The sequence below is a fragment of the Hipposideros armiger genome, unplaced genomic scaffold, assembly GCF_001890085.2.
Source record: "Hipposideros armiger isolate ML-2016 unplaced genomic scaffold, ASM189008v1 scaffold_216, whole genome shotgun sequence".
Taxonomy (NCBI): domain Eukaryota; kingdom Metazoa; phylum Chordata; class Mammalia; order Chiroptera; family Hipposideridae; genus Hipposideros; species Hipposideros armiger.
This window is the reverse complement of record NW_017731566.1, coordinates 1,330,629-1,351,914: the sequence shown is the minus strand read 5'-3', so window position 1 is coordinate 1,351,914 and position 21,286 is coordinate 1,330,629. Positions and strand designations below refer to the sequence as shown.

General features: G+C 43.1%; 2 protein-coding genes across 2 annotated transcripts in view; one reads left to right on the top strand and one right to left on the bottom strand.

Moving 5' to 3' along the window:
• Positions 1–2,241, bottom strand: part of DHX32 (DEAH-box helicase 32 (putative)) — a 59,293-nt gene extending 57,052 nt beyond the window's left edge. Inside the window, exon 1 of the mRNA XM_019654188.1 lies at positions 1,948–2,241. The gene's annotated coding sequence lies outside the window, so the exon portion shown is untranslated. The remainder of the gene's footprint in view (positions 1–1,947) is intronic.
• Positions 2,242–2,252: 11 nt separating this feature from the next.
• FANK1 (fibronectin type III and ankyrin repeat domains 1) overlaps positions 2,253–21,286 on the top strand; it is a 65,045-nt gene continuing 46,011 nt past the window's right edge. Inside the window, exon 1 of the mRNA XM_019654207.1 lies at positions 2,253–2,407. Coding sequence (XP_019509752.1) covers positions 2,395–2,407 — 13 coding nt within the window. The 5' untranslated portion in view covers positions 2,253–2,394. The remainder of the gene's footprint in view (positions 2,408–21,286) is intronic.

Genomic DNA, 21,286 nt, shown 5'->3' with positions numbered 1-21,286 from the left:
ATCCCTTTATCTAAAGCAATTTCTCTAAAGCCCTTCTCATTCATTCAACAGACATTTAACAAGCGCTACATTGTACCAGGTGCTGCTGGGGGAAAGAAACTGCATATTGCCCCTGCTGTAGACACAAGTGCCTTTCCGTCCCCCATTTCCACCTACCAACCAGCCGTTTCTTCCTCAAGTACACTATCCCGTAAAATCAAATGTTGCTTTTCCCTGTTGTCAAAGTTACCTATTACTTAAAATTTTAATACAATACTTACACTTCCTCAATGTCAACTTTATAGCTACTGATAAAATCATTCTTTTAGACCACCATAAAGTACTTCATTAACACATAGCTCCATTTTTCCAACCTTAAAAATCTGCAGTCAACTACCAATTTTTTGAGCCCTTGTTACTTTAGCATCGAGTTCTGCAACATTGTTTCTTTGTCTTATTTTTAAATACAAATGTCTAATCCTTTACCATTTGGGAAAATGCAACCCCACCTTTTTTGTGTGTTAATAAATGTCAGGTTTTTATCACTATCTCATCATTTTTAATTATGATACTACGAATGAGCGATCACTATTTTCTTGGATGAGACCAATTCATGATTTTGCTAATGATATGAAAACCAGAGTTTGAGAACATGTACTACAGAAATACTGTTGATGTTAGAGGCTTTCTCTCTAAAAATGCATCCCGTCTCTCCATTTCAAGAACAGTAGGTTACGGTCCCATGAAGTGTTTACTTTCCAACCTGAATGTATTACTTTAATATTTTAGCGTAGGAGTTATGGGTTCTGTATATATTGACACTGCTTGTCAATATCCACACATAAAGCTTCTTGTTTTGACAATTAATCTGAAAAAGTCACGTAGTCTGAGAGGGGAAAGCCTAATTTGGTGGAATATAATAAATGTCGGTTTCCATCATAGAATATATGCTTCTCAGGTTCAATTAACGTCTGAATGATTCTTTAATAGTAATTGTCCTTGATGTCCTTGTTGTTGCCTATGGAGTGGAAATCTCCTTAGTGCCAAAGAATGAGTTATCCCTTACATGACCCAAAAAGGGTTCTTCTTTCCATTTCCTTTAAGTGCTGTCTAGAGCAGCGGCAGGAATTGACAGAGGCCACAATCTCCAGATGGGAGCAACTAAGTCAGTCCTGCACTTTCCCTCCCATCTGCACTGTGACTCACCCTCCATCGTTTTTCTTCTCTCCCCTCCACGTTTCTCTTCTCCTTAGGGTTCCTTTTTTTTTCCTTAACCTATGACACTCCTGATTGTTTGATTTTCTTTTTTACGACCTACCAGGTAAAAACTGCCTTGTAATCCTCACAGCTTCCTTAAAGCACGACCTGCAACAGTGTTTCAAAAACCAGTATCACGGACTAGGGTGTGGGATAATGCTACATTTGTTAAACAGCCCTACAAAGTTTGGGTACAAAACGTGAGCTGATTCCGTCCCTCAACCGCAAACCAGGAGGACCGAAACAACACAGACACAAACCTCTAACCCGACCTGAGCGCTCCGACCGGGCGCACTGCCCGAAACGTGATACGCGGGGATGACAGTGCAACGCCAGGCGCAGAGTTCTGCCGGCCCCGCGATTCCAGGGCCACATCTGGCCCAGTGCTGACGGCGGAAGGGGCTCGGGTTTGCTCGGAGCTTCCCGTACATGTGGCCGGCGACCCCCTCCCCAGGCTCGGGCCGCCGAGGGCTCCCCGCTAGGAGGCGGGGGTGCAGAGCTTCGCTCCCCCCGCTCGGACGCAGGCTCCAGGAGGCAGCGGCGGGGAGGCCGCCTCCGCCGGGAGCGTTTCGGGAGCCGGGCGGGGGCGTCCGGGGCCCACAGGCGGGTGGGGGGCCGCGAGGCTGCGGGGGGCGCGCTGAGCCCGGGAGGCCGCAACAGGTGGCCGGGGCCGCCCGCCCGCCCCTCCGGCCGCCGGGGCCTGGCCTTTACCTGCAGCGGCGGCTCCCGAGTCCGGGGAGGGAGGCCCAGGCCCGCCGCACTTCCCCGCCGGGCAGGCCGAGCTCGCGGGACGCACGGACCGATGGACCGACGGACGCCTCGGGACAGCGCGGGGGGCCCCGCAGGTCCCCGCCCCGAAGGCCGGGGCACAGGCTGCGCCGGGGACACAAGGGCCAGCAGGGAGGGCGCGACCCCCGATCGGGCCTCGGGGACAGTCTTCAGCCAGCGACCCGCCGCCACCCGCCCTGGGTCCCCCGGCAGCGCGCGCGCCCGGGTCCTCGCGGCTTTTGGTCCCTCCCTCTCGCCGTCGCTCTGGCCCCGCCCCGCCCCGCCCCCCGCGTTGTCAGGACAACCCGAGCGACGCCTGCCGGGGAGGAGAGGCGTTACGAGGGGCGGAGACGGCGCCGGAGGCTCGGCCCACGGGCGGGGCGGCTGACCATGGAGCTCCAGAGTAAGGGGGCCCGGGCGGGCGCCGGGTGGGGGGCTCCCCGAACCAGTGCGGGCCTTTCAACGCCTTTGACCTGAAACTGCGGTTCTCCCCCCTCGCGCTTTTCTCTCTTGGGGAGAGAAGGGCGCCAGGTGCTGCCGAGGGTGTCCGGGTGGGTCAGGAGCGCGGACAGTGTCCGCTGGGAGCCGGAGGGACAGGCGAGCTCGGCAGTGCGGCCGCGAGGGTGCAGCGCGCCCGGGGTGTCCCCTCCTGAAATTACCCCACAGCGAATCCAGTTGTTACGGGTACTGTCGTCGTTATTTTAGTTAGTTTGGTTCATTAGTTGTAAATCGTCATCCTGCTTCTAAAATGTAAGCGATTGAACAAGCAACGAGGCTGGGGCTTGTATTCATTCATTAGAGACCCCGTTCTCTCCCTCAACCATCTTCGATTTAAAGGAGAAGAAAAAAAAAAGCAGAAAAAATAGTTTTCCTAAGTGTATTTGATTCATTGCTAGAGGTTCTACGAAGTAGGACACGCAAAAGAGTTTTTTTTTTCCACGATTTCTTTTTTCTGTTTCTCACATTGTTTGGCAAAAGTTATGCATTCTGGAGTTAGCAGATCTAACAGGAACTCTAACTTTTTCCCAAACTTCTCTAGCGCCGTAGTGCTCGGCCTTTCTTGCCTAAGTTAATGTTTTATTGCCCCTTTTGCTCCTAAAATAACTGTCTTCTGTGGAGACCTAAAAGATCTTAAACCTTTATGCAGTTTGACTCTTAAAACCAAGTCTTGCCTCTATAATTTCAGAAATGGAAGTACTCAGACCCCATCCATTCTCTGGGAGAAATGCTGGCTTATTTAAAAGGTTGTTAGTTTCCAACCAGAAGATTTTAACTGAGGAGAAAGCTTACATGTTGTGAGTTATACTTGCTTGAGTTGGTTTGATACAGTATCCTGCCATTTGCACGTGTAACTCTGGAGTCTACATTTTATCTAACCTATTGAAAGAGAATTAACAGACTACAATACTAAAAATTTTGTCTCATGTGAAACGGATGCCAGGCTGTGTTCGTTCTCTATTTAGAGAAGAAATGAATGGAAGTGAACTATTTTTTAAAAAACAGCAACTTTATTTCTTCAGGTTTATGTTATTTAAATGCGTCAACTATACATTTCCAGTCCTTAAGAGCTCACTGCCTTGATGCACTCGCTCATTCACAGTTTCTGTTAGGTTCCAGACACTGGTCTAGGGGTTGGGGGTTGACCAATGAATGCAGCCCCCCTAGGATCTGAGCCTGAAGCGGGGAGGGAGATGGCCAGAAGGCTTCCGGTCGGAAGGAGTACTAGGCTGTAAAATGACCAGGGGGCAGTGAGGGAAAGGAATTCCAGGCAGAGGTCCTGGGCCTGAACCGGCTGTATGGGCTCGAGTAGGAAGATTAGTAGTAAAGCTGAAGCTAGGAAGACTGGGGGAGAGGGGCGTTGAAAAAAAAGGAGAGAGAGAGTGAGAGCTAGAGAGAGAGAGAGAGAGAGAGAGAGAGAGAGAGAGAGAGAGAGCAAGAGAGAGCAAGAGAGAGAGAGAGACAGAGACAAGGCTGAAAAAGCCAATAGGAGCCAGATCATGAAGGTTTGGTAAAACTAGAACATCTATTACACATNCAGCTTACACTGTCGCCGGCCACTCATGGCAGCCCAGCTCCAGGTTGAGCTGTTGTTCAGCATCTTAGCTGTGGAGGGCAGTGTTCACTGGCCCTCATATGTGGGATCCGAACCGGGGCTCTCTGGCGTCCCAAGCCAGTTCTTAACCATCACGCCACTCGGCCGGCCCTGGACAAACATTTTAAAACATCGATGATTTTATGTTTATTTTTATTGTTAGTTTCTATTGATAAAAAATCATGTTGGTTTTTCCATTTGCTTATGGTATAAAATTTCAAGTCAACTTAAGAACGTATAAGTCAGTAGTTTTACAGGTGGCAGATACTTTGTGCTTCTCCGTATGTAGCAGGGCAGAAATCGGAGGTGGGATGGGGATGGTGTATTTGGTACCATCGCCCTTGTGCGCCTTTTCCTGGCCCAGTGAGGGGCGAGGAGAGTTTATCGCTGCCCCCTTTTGGCTAGGGCCTCTATCTGGCCAAGGCACAGTTGCTCCCTAGGAAAGGTACCATTGGCTGAGAGCAGCAGTGCACTACTACTAGGCAAGATGCAAAAAAGATGAAATCTGCCTTAGGTTTGCCATTCTTCTGCAGTGAATTCCTACTTACCACTCAGCATGGTATTAGGGATGCACATAATCGAATGTCAACAAATTTATGAATTTTCTGGTTACAAGATTAAATACAACCCGTGTCTGTCTGTCTTCTCTGATAGATGGGAAGGTAAATGGTGGTATCAGGGGTGCTTGATAGGGTTTTGGATTGAACGCACATGAGCTATTATGCAGCTATAACTGGGGAGGGCCTCAGTTTCAGAAAGAGTACGATGCTTGGAGGGTAGGTTTCAAGGGACAGGACAGAAGCAAACGGCACAGAGCTGAGAGTGGCGGATGGAGGAGGGTGAGCTTGGGGAATATTCCCCATGCAAAGTGAGGGCATCAGGCCACAGGGCATTTCGTGGTGGTGAAACGGAGCAGAGCTGATAATTTGCTCAAGTCGCGCGGTCCTCTGCCTATGGGACAGAAGCAGGAATCAACCAGCCCCTGACTGTGGGTGTGGGAGATGAAGACTGCAAATAGCTGAACAGCTTAGAGAGAGAGAACAAGAGCGATCCAGGGTGGGAGGGTGGGGAACCACGGCCTATCCGAGACAGCAAAGAACTAGTCTGGAGGGGCGTTGATTTGGGGCAAAAGGCAAGTTCAATGTTAACGTATTAAGTGTGAGGCCTTGGGGGCCAGTGCATGAGGCTGAGAGGATCAACAACAAAAAGCTAAGCAAAGGTGCCCGGGGTTGTGGTCTTCCCAGGCTGGAAACAGCAACTCCTCAGAGCTGTTGGGGCGCAAGGGAGAGGGACAGACAAACAGACTGGCTGACTGCACATAGCCAAGGAGAAAAGCGAAGGCCCTAGCCAGTGAAGTTATCTATTGTAGAACAGTGTCCTCTTGTCTGTAGCATTTCATAAATGTTGGTTGAAATGTTTGTGAAAACCCGTGTAGACAAGGGATGTCATAAACTTTCGAGATGTGGTGAGATTTCAGCTTTTGGAGGTGGAGATTTGATGGCACGTTTGACTTTGGAATGTGGTCTTAGCAGGGAGGTAAAAGAAAAACCCTTCAAGTTCTTGTAGTAGTCAGTTTATCTGGAATAGAACCCCAGACTTTACTCTGAGCCTTGCTATGGCTGTTATTCAATACATAATTTTTTATAAGCATGACTTTCTAGTTCCCTTTTCCGCGGTAAATTAGAAGTCAGCAATAGCCGTGCAAAGGCTTGTCAGCGCAACGGGAGATGACAGCCACAACCTGGCTGGGAGGGAGGAGACTGGACAGAAGGAGATTGCGCCTGATTTCCGTCTGTGACTAAAGAGCAGGCTCGTTAGAGGTGGGACAGGCTACGTGGTAAACAGACGCAGTGGGACAGGTCACGCACACAGCTCCTCCGGGCGATCCAGCCAGGCTGGCCAGCAGCATCTCACGGAGAGGCGGGTAAAGACAGCTGAAGCTCTGAGGGGCTGCAGCCTAGGCAGTAGGTGGCAATGTTGGGCCGGCAGATGAAGGTCTCAGGGACGCCTGGCTATGCACAGGGATGGAGTTGTGGGCAGAATTCCAGTGCTGGATGAACTAAGCTGATCTCAGAACCCAGTGGAAGGAACGAATGGATGGAGGAGGGCAGGGGAGGACCAAAACGAGGGTAGCTACTGTTTGTTTTGCACTGCGTGCTAAACTCTGCACAGAGCACCTACCAGCATATCATACAGTAACTCAGCTCCCCGCGTGCCCTTTTTTTGGCAGACGAGGTAGAGACATTCCAAAGGTAGCTGGAATGTGGCCGAACCAGGATTCCACACCAGTCTGACTGTGCACAACGCACGCTGCCAATCGCTAGGTGACAACTGGTGCAGCTCAAGTTCAGTTGGTGCCCACCCTGCAGGTAGTAGCCACAGGCCTCCCTGGTGTGGGGCCCAGCACCACCCTGTTTGTCCTCCAGGTCCATGCAGCGCTGGAGTCCAGCTGGCACCCATCCCCTCTGCCTGGGGGTTTGGCAGGGCCTCTTTCTCCCTCCCTCTGCCTCCTGTTTTGACAGACACACCCTGCCTTGGGGCGGTTTTCCCTGCATGGTGCATTCCTAGCTGGAAGTCATCCTATTTCACTCTGCAATCGCTTTCTGGGTCATGTTCCTTGGCTGCATTGATGGTCGATTCTTATCTCCGCCCCAGGGAACTGTAAGCTTCGTGAAGGCAGAGGCCATGTCTGCTCTCTCACCACTGGGTCCCCATAGCTTAGCCCAGAGCCTCACACCCAGCAGGCCTTTAACTGTTTGATGAGTGACTATGTGAATGACTACCGTAAATTCATGTGAATTGTCTCCTAGTTCTTCCTTGCCAGTGGTATGTTAGACCACAGCCCTGCCTCCCAGACAATACTTAATATTGTCAGAGACTGAAGGCTTGCTAATAGCTTAAACCCCATTCAGGGGTAGACCAAGGTTAGATCAAGATTTTATTGGTTCTGAAGCAATTTGGAGAGCCTTCTATAAGAAAAAGAACACAAATTATAAACACAAATTGGTTATGAAGGTGTATATTTATTTAGATTGACAAAACACAACTAATTAAAAATATAACTAGCTGACAAATACCATAAATGTTGCCCAAAGCCAGAAAAATATTGGGTTGTCGGAAAAGTCATGACGCATTTTTGCAATGAAAAACAGAAAAAATATGTCATGACTTTTCCAACAACCCGATAACATTATTAACTAATTGCCCAAAACATTTCTGTTATGCTTGTCCCTATATATTTTGACTGCATGTCATTGTATCACCTTTTGTATAACAATGATTTTTATAATTTTGTGGCTAGAATGGAGTCTTTCCATTATATAGTTACTAAGTTTTTTTAGTCCCAAATTGTTAGGTTTCTTGCATAGTGTTCTTATTCTCTTATGTAAGAATTGCAATTTGTTTTGAGCTAATGAAGGCCACCGGCAGGGGAAAGTTGGCACACTTTTCTTGATCTTCGCTGGCCGCATCGTTCTGTAGCACAATTGATGGTAGGTTTGCAAACTGCAGGAAAAGCAGGTCGCTCTTCCTGGAGCGTCGGTTTCACGTGTTAGTATATCCATTGAAATATTTTTATATTAAGATAAAAATATCAGAGAGTTGAATGAAAACTACACTCACTTTAAAGCTCAAATACCAGACTTCACAAGCCTGTGGTTTTGACCTAAAATCTCAACACTTTTGAATCTGAGATAATCATCCTGGCTTCTATTTTTGTACTCCCATTTTTTTAGATGTTTAATTGAATTTAGTGATTTTGGTTCTTTTACTTCATGACTGCACCGAAATTTAAAACATACTTTTAATTGAAGTACACCATGTATGCAGAGAAACAGATATATCAGTAGCATATAGTGTGCTGAATTTTCATGCACTAAACACACCTGTGCATCCAGACTCCAGGTCGAGAAACGGAATGTTGCCAGTACCCAGAGGACCTCCTCACCGGCTTCCAGGCACCGCACCCACTCCACTGCCCCGACTTCTAACAGTGGAACTCAGTTTTGCCTGATTTTGAACTTTGTGTGACTGGAACCCAGTTTATACTTATTTGGAACTGGCTTGTTCTCTCCAACATTATATCTGTAAGATTCATTTTTACTGTTGTACATAGTTGCAGATCCTTTATTCTCATTGCTATTCCCTTTGTGAATGGGCCACAATTCATTTATTTATTCCACTGTTAATGGGCACTTGGGTAGTTTCTAGATTTTGGCTGCTATGAATCATACTATGAACATTGTGATGCATGGCTTTTGGTGAACATAAGTAGGCATTTCCTCTGAGTGTGTAATGAAGAGTGTAATTGTTGGGTCATAGGTTAGCATACGACCAATTATTGGTTGGATGTTGCCAAACAGGTGTTCAAAGTTTCCATTTATACTCTCACTGACAGTGTATGAGAGCGCCCATTACTTCTTCACCAGCACCTGGTCTTGTCTGTCTTTTTAATTTTAGACTTCCTGGTGTCTGTGTAGTGGTGTCTCATTAAACTTTTAATTTGCAATTTTAAATCACTGACAGTTTACAAAAAATTCCAATTCACAGCTTTTTTTTTGGCATTGTGCAAATTTTGAGAATTGTCAGATGTGGGAAGACCTCTATCAATTTTATTTTATGTATGAACTTTAATATTTCAGGGTTTTTCCCATACATAAAAGTCTGGATGAATAAACAACAATACAACCACACAGTGGAGTACCATGCAACTATAAAACAAACAAACAAACAAAAGATCTCCATGAACTGACGTGGAGTAATTTCTATGATATATTAAGTGAAAAAAGGCAAGCTGCAAGATATAAATTGTATGCTGCCATTTGTGTGTATGTATATATTTTCAAACAATAAGTAAAAGAATACATCAAACACTGAACCCAAGATGAGTGGGAATAGGAGAGAAGAAATATGTAGAGAGTGAGACTTCAAACTACCTGTAAAGTATATTTTAACAGTTGGGTGTTAAACTGTGTTAATGTTTTACATGCTCAAAACATAAAATTAAATTTACAAGGATGGAAAAACCTAAAACTTAATGCAACCAGAAACAATTGATTAAATTATTAACAAACCACACAGAAAAAATTCATTTCTACAATTTCTTGTAGATTCGGTGAGCAATTGAGAACATATTGTTGATGCTGTTGCAATTCTTACTGTGGAAGAAGGGAGGTATAAATGTGGAGGGAACAAAATAATATTGTCACGTTGGAATTGAATTCAAGTCATCAGTATGAAGTCATGATTTAAAAAAGAAAACCCTGCTCTCTTCTGAAAAGTCCTAGAAACAATGACTGCCCAGTAGGAGTGAGCGCCTAGTGTCAGATCTTGGATTCTAAACATCTTGAGGAAGTAGGAAAAATGGCTTAGCAGATGGGATACTAATATTGGGGCATGGAAAGTACAAGGTGAGCCTAGGACATCAGCTGTACCAGAAAAGCGAGGGGGTGCTGAAAATTCTGTGGGGCTGGCCTTCAGTAGGTGGATGGAGAAATACACGGTGGTCCATTCAGACAATGGAATATTATTCAGTGCTGAAAAGGACGAGCTGTCAAGCCATGAAAATGTATGGAGGGAACTTACATGCATCTCACTAAGTGAAAGAAGCCAATCTGCAAAGGCAAAACTATGGAGAGACTAAAAGGATCAGTGGTTGGCAGGTGTTAGCGGGGAGAAAGGGGTGAACAGGCAGAGCACGAGGATTTTTAGGGCAGTAAAACTATTCTGTATGACACTGTATTGGTGCATATATGTCATCGTGAGTTTGACCAAACACACAGAATGTCCACCACCCAGCATGAACCCTAATGTAAACGATGGACTCTGGGTGGTAATGACATGTCAGGGTAGGTTCATCAGCTGAAACAAATGTGGGATGTGGATAGATGCAAACGGCAAGTACAGGGGAACTCTCTGTACTTTCTGTGCAATTTTGCTGTGAACCTAAGACTGCTCTAAAGGAAGTGTATTTAAAAATGACAAGGAGATACCTTTTTTTTTTTTTTTGTATTTTTATAAGAGTTTATTTGAGCCAAAACTGATGTCAGTTGCTGGGAAGCAGGATATCAAATGCTCCAAGGAGATACCATTTTACAATGACCTACAAAATTGACAACACACCATATTCCTGAGGGTAGGGTAGTAGGCGTGGTTTTTGCTGGGTCATGGAGGGGGCATCCTATTAACCAATTTAAACACCTATCTTCTCTGACTTAGCAATTGTACTTCTAGGAATTTATCCTACAGCTACATTCCTCCATGAATGAAATGGTATATGTACATAGAACATACACTGAATCGCTGATTATAATAGGAAAAAACTGGAAATATTCTGAACGTTCTACAAAAGGGAGCAGGTTAAATACAATATAATGGCTTACTCTAGCTCTCAAAAGAAAACGTAGAAAGCTAATTCAGTCTTTGGTTGATTGAATTTTTTTTTTCTTAACCCTCTTGGTTGATTGAATTTTAAAAAATGGTTTAGAAGAGTTTCAGCCTTGCAACTCATTGTTGGTAATACCATCTACTTTTCTAGGATTTTGCTGTCAAGTTTGCCAAAACTTTCACTAGGTTTCCTTCCTGCATGACTGTTTCCCTTTTTCTTGGGCCATGGTAGTCATAAATACTCACCGAATCAAGGATACTTGTTATTAAATGGTTTGTCATTGATGTCTTCACAACGGCCATTATGAGTTTCATTTTATCTTTAAATTGCTTTTTATTAAAATCCAGCAAAAAATTTAGTATTTTCCCAATGTGTTCATATGATTCTCTTGTTTATTATGCAGGTTATCAAAAAAATCCAAGAGCATATTTAAAAATTTTTTGTTCATTCTATTTGAAAAATTTCCTTTCCCTTTAATTATTGCTTTTATTGAGATCTGAAAAATTTTCTCTTACGATTTCAGAATAATTTCTATTATATCCATTGCTCATTTTAAATCACTTTTGTTTCATGTTCTAATAATTTTCTGCATTTTCTACAGTATTTAATAAATAACTTGAAACCTTTTATATACATCCAAATCTGAAATTTTTAATTTTTTACTGAACTAGTCTAAAGTTGTTTCTCCACATTGCAGTTAAAGTGGCATAGTCAACCTTTGTTAATTTTTTTTGCATTGTTCTGTAAACCTTTGTTAATTTTTAAAGTATTAAAATATTTAAAAATAATTCAAATGTCATAAAGTGCACCCTTTAAAAAAGTATATAATCCATTGGTTTTAAAATATATTCACAAAGTTGTGTAACTATCCCCACTATCTAATGTCATTTTGTAACTCCCAAAAGAAGTCCCACACCCATTAGCAGTCATTTCTCATCCCTTTCTCCTCCCAGCCCCTGCAAACACTAATATATGTTCTATCTCTATGGATTTGTTATTCTGGACATTTCATATAAATGGAATCACATAATATTGTGCAACCTTTATTCACTTTTTAAATAAACTTTCTGTGTCTTGCTTGTGTTCAAGTTTTCCTTTTGATAGGAAAAGTTTTTCAGGGTTGTTCAAATGTTATTGTACTTTAAAATATTGTTGTGTTACAAGGTGGCACTGCTTTATAATGGGCAAACCATCTCGCTCTCCTTAGACTCAACGAGAAAAATGCAATTTGGCATGGGTGTTTAAAATACTACATCTAACGTAAGAAACCCAAGAGGAGTGCATAGCTCTTGCAAAATTCTGAAGGCCTCAACTCCAGGTATGTGGAGACACACCTATGTGTGGAATTTAGGGATGAGCTTGCTGCAGAATGTTTGAAATGCTTACTGATGTTTTGAGAGTGCTGGAAACCTTATCGTCCCTCCTATCAGTCCTGTTGTCATTGACCGGTTGCAAATGTGCTATGTGGGTTACTGTTGTCCAGAACTTCATTCACTCTGTTGAAAAGCCAAAACCGCACCTACATTACTCTTGCATGTGCCTTAATTTCAAATGGATTTTGGCAAAACAGTTTAATATTGGCTTTCTGCATAGCAAATTGGTTTTCTAGCTTAGAGCAGCATGCAGGATGGCATGCGCAAAGCAATTCACTGCTGTAGACTCTGAAGCTATAGAGTTTTATTTGATGTCTGGTTTGTTTATTTGATTTTCCACTTCATTTTGCACAAGTTTTCCCTTATTTTGATTAATTCTTCATGAGCTGTTTTGGGTAAGACGCATTGGTCCTTTCATTTTGAAAGTCTTTCAAGCATTCATGTAAAAATGGATCAAATCTAACAGCCTACTGATTCTCTGAAATCTCTGTTATTTGAAGAGCATCACTTTTCATTGTGATCTCTGATCAGTAAACCTTTTTCACTTAACAATTTAATACCCTCAACTACTCTTTTTACTACTTCAAGATAATACTGTGTGTTCTTTCTTGTCTGTTCTTCAAGGCAATGGTAAAGTACATCTTAATTCAATTTACGTGTAATCCAAGTAAACATAGCCTCGGTGTGTTCCGTGAAGTCTTGGGAATTTTGAGAGTTCTTCGTGCATTAAATTCAGTCTGAAAACTTACCTCATGTAAGTAATGCGTATCTCATTAAAACTATTTAATGATATCAACAAAACCCCCAATATATGCATTCTTCACTTGTGCAGTAAGCCAGCCAAGATCTTATAGCAATCTGCTCATATTTAAATTTGTTTTATAATCCCTGTCTGAGAAGCATTTTAACAAAATCTTCATATGTTCTGTCTGATTCTCTGTAAATTGAGATTATGATTTTGGGGGTGAAAAACTTGCGTTCACAGCATGTAGCAGACCAGGATAAGGGTTCATGGTACTTACGAAAGTCAACACGTTCATTAAAATGAGATTGTGCTGACAGTAGAAATCGTTTTCTGCTTGGAAATTCTGTTTTGTGTGTGTGAGTCTGATTCTCCTAATCTTATTTATTACTTTTGCTGTCACTTTTAGTATCAATATTTTTTTGGCTATCATGATTCTTTTTGAGATGGCTCTGCATACCATTCCACCCAGCAGTTTCTGATTTCATTGTTGTAATATAGGAGGGCCGTTTTTAACATTTTGAAGACCCTGCCAATCTTCGTTATTCCAATTTCCTTCTTTAAGCTTCTAGGATCCCTGCTTTCCATTGTATTTGATTTGGGGGATGATCAATAATTGTAGAGAAAAAGTGGAAAATTTATCTGAAATTAAGGCAAACACGAGCTATTCAAAAGCATTTAAAAATTGCCTCTCTGTTCAATCGAGCCTCAAAATTGTGTAATCAAGTTATTCTTATGTGACAACTATTGAATTATTGATGGGATACCAGTAGAAGGTTTTCCCTGGAACATTTATTTCTCCAGGCTGCTCGGCTCCGTGGGTAGCACTTTTGCACGCCGTCTTATCTGGAGCTGTCAGGCTCTGGGAGGGAGGGCGCAGTGGGAGCGCAGGTGTGCGTGAGGAATGCAAACACATGCCGCTCGGCCTCAGCTACGCTTGCTGTTTGTAGCAATACCTCGTGTTTGTGGTCTACAAACCAAGAATTTTATTTCATGTGATTTGCTGCAAAAAAAAAAGAGAAATGTATGGTGTGTTTATGATGCTATACACTGCTTGTTGAGTACGTTTTTGACAGGTGAAAACTTCTGTTTTAATTGGACGTCAATGAGATCCAAAATCCTGTGCTTAAGATTTGAAAAATGTGGTGTTTGGAAGAATTTTCCCCAGACTAGTGCTAGGTCTATACACTTCAGCCTCCTCCCCTGGAGGGCATGTTCATTTGGCTGTAGGACCTCACCCCGAACCTGTGTGACCGGGAGTGAGCCCAGCACGTAGGAGGATCCCCAGAAGCAATTGCTACAGAAGGGGCGGGGCTAGAAGTACCTCAGTTACACACAGGAGTGACCGCATACATTTACCTTCTCAAACCAAACCGAACGTATTTTCAACTCACCGTCCCTTTGGTCCAGTGTCTGTATTACCACCAGACACGGGGAGGTGGACAGAGGGGAGCGGGACAGGGAAGAGGGTGCTCTCCTAACAACCTGGGGTTCATTATTGTTTGCAGATTTCATAAGGAAATGTTTGGCCATGTGGACACTTTGCTCAGACCCCTTGCCAAGCCTTGGAAAGGGTCCATGCAAGTGAAAGACCCCAGAGGTTTAGGCTTCATTAGCTTTATAGTACATCTCTCTCTGGGCCTAATTATTTCATGACTTAGGGACCCCCCCCTCCCCCAAGTCTTTAGTAAATATGCATTCAGTTGGACAGTGCTTGTCTGTTGGGCCCACACCATGTGTGGGTTTTGTGTCAACATTTTGAGTTGTTGTCCTCTGTCCGCAGGAAGAGGCACTGGTTGCCTCTGCTTGCTGTGGGATTTTGCCCAAGTCTGTCCCAGTGTTGGCATGGGCAACGTGTCTCAGCCCAGCATTGGGGTCTGGGGGCAAAGTAGATCCATTTTCTATAACAGAAGAAGCCCCTTTGATGACTAGAGTTTGAGTGTTGAGACTGTACCAGGTGTAGCTGGATCTCCCTATCCCCACCCCACCTCGGTCAAAACCTGTCACCTCATGAGGGCTAAGGTCGATGTCAAGAGTATCAGACTTCCGGGCAGATAGCCTTTTGCTCTTTTTCTTTTTGGGTCCCAAAAGTGGCTGATAATTTATGCATTGGCAAGGTCTCTCTCTGCTGAGAGCACTTTCCTGGGGCCTCTATGCCCATCTAGGTAACCAGTCAACCCGGCTGCCTAGTGAGCATGTTCAGAGGGGGTCTTCCTTGCCCACGGGCCACACGACAAATGCCAAAGCTCTGTGAAAAAGTTCTGAAATGGTTGCTCTTGGAATACACAGTGACCACTGACCTGTACACTGTAAATGAGTGAAGAGTTCAGTAGAGCTGTTGAAACAAAAGTTCAGAGAAGATGCTCCCTGCTGAGCTGTGCCCCAACCAGGACCCCAGGGTGTGTGCAGGTGCTGGAGGGAAGTTTGGACACCAGAGCTTCCCTGTTGTCCTGGAAAGTTCCTCCTCACTCTTCCCGGCAGCTCAGGGTTCACCCAGTGAAAACGTCCCTGCGTCTGAGGCCTCGCTGGCCTCGCTTCCTTGTTTGTACAGCTCAGCTAGTTTCTCTCTGGCTGAAGGCACTTCTCCACCTGTGTCTGTGTCTTTGCTGTGTGGCTTCCTGGAGCTTCCTAGAGACCAGAAGAGATGCTCACATGCGGTTCTTAAGCCCCCGATGGGGTGGACTCATTAACCTTGGGGTGATGGCCCAATGGGGTTAACGGGCAGCTTTGTCTCCAGGGGTGGCCACAGAAAATGCTGGGTTCTCTTCTTCTCTCAGCTGCCGATTTCAGAACATGCTTACTCTCCATTTCTAGGGGAGTTCTCAGGCGTGGGTGGGCATTGGAATCGCCCCAAAGTCTGTGAAACACCCAAGGCTGGGCCCCAGTCTCAGAGCTTCTGATTCAATCGGCCTGGAGTCGGAACTGAGGATTTGCATTTCCAGCAAGTTCTCTGTGAGGAGCCAGAAACCACACCTTGGGAACTGCTCGGCCTGCAGCCTGGACCTGCCTGGGTGCCGTGTTCTGGGAGGGTTGCTGTCGGGCCTGTGGGCAGACCAGTGGTTTGCAGCAGGCTCTCTGGCTGAGATGGGAGCTCTGAGAGGCCCCCAGGGCACCGGCCTGGCCTGACGGATGATCTAGTGACTTTCCAACTCCGCTCTCCACACCTCTGGTGGCAGGAGCTGCCTCGGGGCCACTCTGGTGGGAGGTTGCGTGGGCGTCTTCAGCTCTCTCCCAGCCTGTGTCTCACCAGAGCAGTTCTGTTTTTATGCCTCCTGTATTGGGATCTCACCAGTCATTTTGTTTGAAGAATGAATTCTGAAGAAAAAAAAACAATTCTGGTAACAACCTGGATTTGAGCCCTGGAAGACGAGCGGCTTGTGAGTCCTGACGTTTCCTCCGAGATCTGGGTCCAGGAGCCCACAAGGCCAGCACGCCGCTTGGATGCTCACTTCTACTTGTCCATTTCATGGGGAGGCTCACCTGCGGATCCAGCATCGCTTTGTGGGTGAGAACTCCGGAATCTGAGGTTCAGAATTCAGCCGCTCCTGGACGGACGGCCTCCTACCTCAACGGCCGCTGGGTCGGGTCTGCCATGTGGGTCAGGACTCTGCCTTCCTCCTCGGGTGTCTGGGAGCCTGAGATGACACAGTGCCTCTAAAGCACTTAGCTCTGTGTCTGCCCAAAGTAGAGCCTCGCGTAAATATTAATATTGTCACAATGCTTAAGTTATTGTGGTGCAAAGCATAAAATTACCCTTATAGAATCAAACATTTTTGAATTAAATTAATATACATTTGATATCACATTAGAATTTCAGTAGTTAATGGATTTTTTTTTTTTTTGTATACTGGGCAAAATAGGACTTTTAGTTTAAAAAACAGAAAGGAAAAGGAAAAGCATTTTACTTAAGTATAAAAGTGTAAAAGGAACTGTTGCCTACAATGATAAGATTAGCAGAAATCTCTTTGGTATATTTTGTGTGAGCTGCTTTGCTTGACAAAGAATTTCTGTAGAATACTTCTCGTACTCGTATTTGACGCAAGTGTCTTACTTTAAATGACATTTTAATAAAACTCTGTTATATGCTTCATCTCAAGTGATTAGCCCTCAAACAAAATCAAGTTCCTTCCAAGCAAGAAAGAATATACGTTGCACAACAGCAGAAGGCAGGTGGGGGCTGTGTCAAGCTCCAGGAAAACTCAGAGATCTTAAGGTTTTGAAGGTGTTCTATTCAAATGACCTGTGATCAATTATCTGGGATATGACAGGGTGCCGGGTAAGGCCACATTCTCATTCACATTTTAAGATTAGAATCAGGAGGAAAATGGCAATTGTCATAAAGAGTTTTGCTGTAGAATAGTTTGCCAGGAAGATGTTCTACCTACCAAGAATGCAAACATTTTACACATAATGCACAGTATCAGCTCTTGAATCTTAAACCAGTACTTTTATGATACTTTCTTAGGATGGAGGGGGCAACAGCCAGATAAGGATTGAATATATTTGAAGAAGATTCAAAGTGACATTTATTGAGGACTTCACTTCGGAAAAGAAAAGAAAAGAAAAAAAACCCACCCTGAAAACAAGGCTTTCTAAAAGATGGTACAGACAGTCTGATTTACTGGAGCTATACCGTGTCTGCAGGTTCTAGTGCTAAGCCTCCATATATAATGCAAGTTATGCTAGTGTAAAAAATGGAAAGGAACAGTCAGGTTTACTGTTAAGTATGAGCATGAATAATTTTTATTTTGATTGCTTTCCTACTTCAGATCAAGTTGGAATTTTTTTACTTTTGACCAAAGGCTTCTGTTGGGTTTGAAGAAGGTATAGCACAAATACATGAAATGTAATTTATTTATTGTATATATTTGTAATGGCATAAGGTAATTAAAATAATTTTAAAGTTCTGGTTAGGCAATTTTAAAGTTCTAGTTTAATAATTATGAGTCAAATGTGATAATCCATGGGTATTTTTTTCTTTTTTTTAATTAAAGTTTATTGGGGTGACAATGGTTAGTAAAGTTACATAGGCTTCAGGTGTACAATTCTGTAATACATCATCTATATATCACATTGTGTGCTCACCACCCAGAGTCAATTCTCCTTCCATTACCCTCTTCTACCATCTCCCCTCCCCCCTTACCCTCTGGTAACAGCTAAACTATTTTCTGTGTCTATGAGTTTTTCTTCATTTGTTTGTCCCTTTGTTGTTTTCAGTTTTATATCCCACAGATGAGTTAAGTCATGTGGTTCTTGACTTTTTCTGTCTAATTTATTTTCCTTAGCATAATAATCTCAAAACCCATCTGTGTTGCCACAGAGGGCAGTACGAGCGAGTCCCTTGTCAGTCACTACAACTGCTAAATGAAATACCCACGGGATACTATTCTACCATAAGAAAAGACCCATGGGTATTTAATTTAGCAGTTGTAGTGACTGACAAGGGACCCCCTTGGGCTCCTTAAGAAAATATCTGACAAACTAGAGGGAAGATAGTTTTAATAAGCTGTTAAGGAGAAATGAGAACTCATTATTAACGTGTATAAGGGCGGGTCCTGGGTGGGTCCTGGGTAGGACAGACTGGGAAGGTGCAATGAAGATATCACTGTTTGGTGATTGCTGCAGGATTTACAGTATACAGCTTGAACTTAACCCAGCCTTCCTCTAAGTAGCATCATACCACTTTACGTCATGCACAAGAAACTTACATTATACTTCCACCCCCCATCGTTTGTGTTATTGTTTTCATTTGGTTTTATTTTTATTTTTTTTTTGGGGGGGGAAATTGGGGAAGGGGAACAGCCAAGTTGTTGTCCTTCAATCTTAGTTGTGGAGGGCACAGCTAGCTCAGCTCCAAGTCTAGTCGCCATCCGTTCGCCCGTTGGTAGCTCGTGGCCGCTCAGCTCAAGGTGCCCGGTTCAATCTTAGTTGTGGGTGGGTGTAGCAGGAGTGGAACCGGCAGGTTTGTTGTTAGGAGCATGTGCTCTTAACCAACTGAGCCACTTGGCCGGCCCATGCTGTCATGTGTTTCTGCTCTGCATATCCTATTAACCTCCCAATATATTGTGATTACTTTTACTTTAGGCAGATGATATATTTCATATTTACCAATGTATTTGCCATTTTTAGCATTCTTTATTCTTTTGTACAGATCCAGATTTTCATCTTGTATGATTTGTCTTCTGTCTGAGATACTTCTTTTAAATTTTTTAATAGTTCCGCTTTGCTTGTGATGGATCCTCTCAGCTTTTGTTTATCTAAAACACCTTTATTTGTTTTTATTTTTAAAGATATTGTCACTGGATAAAGCATTCTAGGTTGACCCTTTTTTCCTTGAATACTTTAAAGATATCTTTACATTGTGATGAGCTTACATATTTATGAGGAGAGCTCAGCTGTCATTCTTATCTTTTTTCCTCTGTACTTAATTCTTTTTCAACCTATGGTTGCTTTATAGATTTTTTCACTGAATCTCAAGAATTAGATTAAAATGCTACTTGGAATGATTTTCTTTGGTTTATTCTGCTTGGGGTTCTTGAAGTTTTTGGATCTTTGGGTTTATACTTTCTATCAAATTTGGGAAATTTTTGGATATTATTTCTTTAAATTTTTCTCTTCTTCTTGACCTGTAGTTACAAGTCTGTCAGACTGCTCAATGCTCTCCTTCAAGGTCACTGATGCTCTGTTAATTCTCATTTTTCTCTCTCTCTACTAGTATCAATTTTTTATTGCTATGTCTTCTAGTTTTATTGATTTATTTTTTTTGTCATGTAGAATTGGCTGTTAACTCCATTCAGCTTATTTTTCATTTCATGTTATCTCTTTAATTTCTAAGAGTTTTAATGAGATGTTTTCATGTCCTCTGTTCTTTCCACATCATGCTCATGCTTTTATTTACTTTCTTGAACACACGGAGCGTACTTATAATCGGTAAATGTGTGTGTTTAGGAATTTTATCATCTGTGCCACTTCTGGGTTTGTTTCTGTTTGACTGATTTTTCTCATTACAGGCTATGTTTTCTGCTAATTTTCATATTGGTTAGTTGGTGTTTTTTTCCCAAAATAAAGTTTATTTTTATAATAATTTTAGATTTACCAAAATTACAAAGGTAATACATAGAGTTCTCACAAAACCCATACCCAGTTCCTCCTATTATTAACATCACAGAAGAATATGGTACATTTGTCACAAATAATGAATCAATAAATAAAGTCCACACTTCATTCAGATTTTCTTCGTTTTTACCTAATGCCCTTTTTCTGTTCCATGATGCCATCTAGAATACTACACTGCATTTTGTTGTCATGTCTTCTTCAGTTCCTCTTGGCTGTGACAATGTCTCAGACTTTTTTAGTTTTTTGATGACTTTGGCGGTTTTGAGGAGTGTTCCTTAGGTATTCTGTAGATTGTCTCTCAACTGGGATTTGTCTAATGTTTTTCTCATGATTAAGTTTGAGTTCATGGGTTTTTTACAGAGGTAAAAATCCATTTTCATCACATTGAACTAAGGATACATAGTATCCACGTGACGTAGTACTGTTTATGTTAAGTTTAATCACCTGGCTGAGGTTGTGTTTGGGTCCTCTGGGGTCAAGTTCTTCTTTTTTCCCTCCTTTCCTGCTGAACTCTTTGCGCAGTCCACACAGGAGTAAGGAGTTTTGTACCTCCTTGACGGCCGAGTATCTACAGAAATTACTTGGAGTTCTGTGTAGGAGATTTATCTCTTTAATGATTTGTTTGTTTATTCACTCATTTATTTATATCAGTGTGGACTCATGGATATATATTTTATACTTTGGTTTAGTTCAATACTACTAAATGTATTTTGGTGCTCAAATGTTCCAGCTTTGGCCACTGGGAGTTTTTTTTTCCCCCAGTTGGCTCCTGTGTCATCTCTTTGGCATACCCTCAGTATTGTGGGTGGTGGTGGTTTTGTTGTTTCTGTTTTGTTTTGTTTTTAGCATTAACTTACTTTCTATAAGATGCCCCAGATTCAGCTTGGATGCTTCCTGCCCCATTGCTAGAACAACCATTTCTTTAAGGAGTCCTGGTTTCTTTCAATGGAGGATGGTATTAGATACCAAAATCTGGGTGTGAGCTGTGCCTGTTGCTGCTGGGGTGTCATTGCTTTTAGGCCCTTTCAGCTGACAAAGCAAGGAAATACATGACTGTGTACACACATACCTATAAATATTTGTACATGTAAGTTACACTAAACATGAGTTCATACTGTCTCCAACTATAATTTGTTAATGTGTGGACCATCCTAGCCTCCTCTCCTTGCATATCTGTAAACGCCCACTCCAACAGTGAGAAACCTGGCTCCCACCATCTGCCATCCATTTACTTAATTGTTAATTCCAGTATACAGCACGGCGATATCATAATTGTCAGCCTGTGCCCCATGGGAAATAACGTCAGCAACTAGAGCAGCGGCTCTCAACCTTCCTAACGCTGCAACCCCTTAATACAGTTCCTCATATGGTGACCCCCAACCATAAAATTATTTTTGTTGCTACTCTATAACTGTAATTTTGCTTCTGTTATGAATCGTAATGTAAATATCTTTTTGTTTTCCGATGGTCTTAGGTGACCCCTGTGAAAGGGTCGTTCGACCCCCAAAGGGTCATGACCCACAGGTTGAGAACCACTGAACTAGAGGATTGTGCTTATGTATGTCACTTTTCCT